General features: G+C 43.5%; 1 protein-coding gene across 1 annotated transcript; it reads left to right on the top strand.

The window, feature by feature from the left end:
* The first annotated feature begins 1,157 nt into the window (after nucleotides 1–1,157).
* Nucleotides 1,158–3,671, top strand: LOC148018671 (uncharacterized). The gene is made up of 4 exons (XM_087701639.1): nucleotides 1,158–1,490; nucleotides 1,582–1,727; nucleotides 1,839–2,230; nucleotides 2,436–3,671. Exons 1-4 carry the CDS (start codon nucleotides 1,435–1,437, stop codon nucleotides 2,976–2,978), a joined length of 1,137 nt encoding a protein of 378 aa, XP_087557765.1. The 5' UTR covers nucleotides 1,158–1,434; the 3' UTR covers nucleotides 2,979–3,671.
* Nucleotides 3,672–3,904: the final 233 nt, after the last annotated feature.

The following is a 3,904-nucleotide window of genomic DNA, read 5'->3' as shown; positions in this document are numbered from 1 at the left end:
TCAAAGAGGTGGGCAACAACTTCCTTTTTGCTCCTTTAAAAAAATAATATAATAGGCAATCACTTCACTATGAAAACTTATAGGTAAGGGGTAGCAACTTTCTTTTGGTTGTTTTGATTTCTTGTAATAATTTCAGAGGAGGCAAAGCGCTTTGCGTGTGGATTAGGAGCCACCAATTCTTTTTAATGATAACATTTGTTTGCTCAATCTGTGGTCATTGTTGTGGAATTAGGTAGGAAAGTTTAAATTAGGAAAAGAGCAATCCAAGGAAATCACATGTGGGAGAGGACAAGTGCTTGTTAATTGTTGTTGCTATTATTATTATCAATTTATATAATAGGAGAACTATTTAAAATTGCATGTGGACTTAGGTGGAAAGGTTTAATTTAGATAAAGGGCAATCAATGGAAATCATGTGTGGGAGAGGATTAGTGGATTGCTAATTGTTATGAATATATGTTTATTATAGTATATAATATGGCTAGTTGTCCTATTAACATTACATAATACAAAAATGTACATAATACAATTACATAAGAAATAAGAAATAATGCAATTTAATAAGAACAATAATAATAATAATAATAAGACGAGTGTGTGGGTGTGGTGTGTCGTAGTACTAGTTAAGTTAAGCAGCTCGGCGTTAGGTTTGAAAAAGTGGCCAAGTTGGGGACGGATTTGGCGGGCAGGCCGTCGATTTTGGTGGGGCCGGCGAGGGCTCGCTTCTCTCTCTCTCCCGCGTGACGTGGCCGGGCCCTAAAAATAAAAAAGAAAATAAATGGATACGCACCATATTAATAATAATAACAATAAATCCTTCATGTGCTGTACGTGGATCGCGCAAATGCGGGGCTCTAGACGTAGCGGCGGGGCCGAGAGCGCGCGCGAGAGAGAGAGAGGGGGGCTGGGGGGGGGAGAAAACTTTTATCTCTACCAGCCCATCTGACCCTCTTTTTCCCCCCAAATTGTCCCGAATTCCGAGAGCTTTTTTCCTTTCCTCGACAGTAACGGCAGTAATAAAATAAAATCCTGGATAATTAAAGCACGAGGCTTTATATATTTAGGGTACTTACTATTTGGGAGCGGAAAAGGGGAAGTTCTTTTCTTTATTGAATATTTTGGGGTAATCATGAATAAGGTAAGGGTAAGGTAAAGGTAAGAGAGAGAGGGGTGAAATGTGCGCCATCTTCCAGTCTAACTAACCGTGTAGGCAGAAGAGAGGCTGCCTTCCTTCTTTTACTTGTTCTTCTCCTTCCTTCCCTCCCTTCCTTCCTCCCATTAACAAAGAACTTGCCACCCTTTCTTTCCAAGACACACACACACACACACTCTCTCTCTCTCTCTCTCTCTCGCATATTTTCATACAAACACAGACGTATACCCCTTCCTGCTGCAGGCTTGCGTCCCCCCTTGCCCAATCGAGAAGGCACACCAATGGCTGTCCAAGCTCAGTACCCCTCCAATATCCTCCTCCCTGATTACCGAAAGAGGTAAGCTGAATTTCTTAATCGATCAAATCTCCCTCTTAATTCTTTTCTGCATCGAGCTCATCAGTCCTGTTCCTTGCTTCGGCAATTGTAGGGCCAAAGCCGGTTCTCCCCTCGACGGCCGCGACTTCTTGCAGCCTGCCTCTGCTTTCTTCAGTCACGTGGAAGAAACGCAGCAGCAACAACAGCAGCAGCATCAGCAGGCCCTCGCAGCGAACGCGCTTCGCATGTACAATACAGGTACCGTTGCTCGCATCAATCAATCCAGAAATGCATGCACAACCTGTCCGTTGCAACCCTGGCGGTAATGTGACCCTGAAATACCTGACTTAGGATTTTGTATTTGCTCAGTCGCGGTTCCGAACATGGCATCTCAGACAATGGTGAATAACGTAAACATGAATGAGCTGGAGGGTATTGACCTCAATCCAATCATGTCAAGGAAGAGGCTGCGCGATGATGATGAGCTTCTTGCCAGGCAACATGCGACAGGCTTTGTTCCCATCTCGGGCCTTCTCCAAAATAATCCAGGTGTGCACCATGCAGTGCCAAACTTGGCTTCAATGCCCATCTCGACCGGTCTCAGGCTGGCATTCGAAGACGGGCGGGTTGCATCATCCGTGGCATCGACAAGTGGCAGGGTTCCATCGTCCTCACAATCTGTGTCCTTGATACTGAGTGAAGACATCCAATCACGTTTCCTAAAACAGAAGGAAGAAATTGACCAACTGATCAACCTTCAGGTAATTGCTTCATCCCTAATGTATCAGACGCTCATTGAGTGCATTGAGTGCTGAACTGTGCCTGCCAATAGGTTAGGTTCAGTCGTCATTTTCATTACTTGAATAAGGCTTCCTAGGTGATGAGCTTATTGAGACAATCATACAGAAGGTATTGAGTTATCCCTTTTCATTGCTCTAATCTTGAGGTTGCATGTTCTGTTTGTAGGGAGAGTGCATGAAACAGTTGCTTGAAGAGAAGAGACAAATGCACACTATAGCATTGCTGACATCGATTGAAGACAGTGTTTTGAGGAAGTTGAAGGAGAAGGAGGAGGAAGTACAAAGAATCAAATGCAGGAATGTGGATCTGGAAGAGCGAGTCAAGCAACTGACTTTGGAGTCTCAGCTGTGGCAAAATTTGGCGAAGAACAATGAAGCAATGGTCTCCAGCCTGCGGACGAGCTTGGAGCAGGTTGTGGCACAGAGCAGAGAGCATAGCAAGGAAGGTTGTGGGGAGAGTGAGGCTGCTGATGATGCAGAATCATGTAACCATGGAGATTCAGGGAATGTGATGGCTGCCTGCATGGTGAGGGAAAGCCGTGAACTCAAAGATCATAGATATTGCAGAGTATGCAAGGCCAATCCAGCCTCTATTCTCCTCCTTCCTTGCCGGCACTTATGCCTATGCAAGGAGTGTGACTCGAGACAACCGGACTGCCCAATATGTGGATCACTGAAAAATGCTAGTGTCCAGGTCTACTTAGACTAGTAAATCTCATTGCACTGTAGAATGAGGGCTCTCCTCTCCGTGGGATGAACCATGCAAGTATCCTCGTCTCCTTGAGCTAACCACCCTCATTTGCTGTATTATCTGAGGGGTACATGACCTGAAGGATTTTTGATCGTTCCGCCAGATGCTTTTCAATGTGCAGTTGGTGGGCGAAGTCGGGAGCAAGACTGTCTAGGTGGAAGGATCCAAACAGGTTATGGAAATATAACATTGTGCTGGTTGGCTGTCTTGATGAAGCAGTTCCAGCATCTGATGGCTATGATATTTAAAACATCAGCCTTTTTGGAGAACAAATTTTGGAGGAGCATCGGCTCAATGCCCTTGCCATCTAACTGCCTACATGGTACACACTCATATCTTTGTAAAATGTAGGTGCGCATACAAGGGTGCTTGTAAAGAGAAATCTACCACTAATCTTGAGGATTTTAGTTTGCCCCAGTTCTACATTGCAGCAGATGTTTATTTCTACTTCTATGTAGCTACATGAAGTAATGTTTATTTGAGTAATGCTTGCTATTGGTCGTCAATGGGTGCAGTTTAGGGTAGTGTAGACTCAACAATTGATGGAAGTGAGACACAAGACAATTGAAAGAGTTGAGCATCTAGTGTTCAACATTGGCTACAAACTTCCATTAGGTTTTCGCTTCATGACATGTAGACACCAAGCAATTGAAAGAGTTGAGTATCTAGTGTTCAACATTGGCTATAAACTTCCATTAAGTTTTTGTTTAATGACACATGTAGAAAATAGAAGTGATGGAAAACTTGCACTGTCGTTACAAGTATTGAATTCCAATTATAATGCACAAGACATCAATTGTGAATACACCCAAATTGTTATTTGCATGTCTAATAAAGCTATTTGCATGCAAGGTCACAAAACACAAAGCATTTACCAATAAGTG

This window comes from Lygodium microphyllum, chromosome 20, assembly GCF_053477565.2.
Source record: "Lygodium microphyllum isolate KBCC chromosome 20, Lygodium_microphyllum_v1.1.10, whole genome shotgun sequence".
Lineage (NCBI taxonomy): Eukaryota > Viridiplantae > Streptophyta > Polypodiopsida > Schizaeales > Lygodiaceae > Lygodium > Lygodium microphyllum.
Note: the sequence above shows the minus strand (reverse complement) of the source record. Positions and strands in the feature narration are given on the sequence as shown.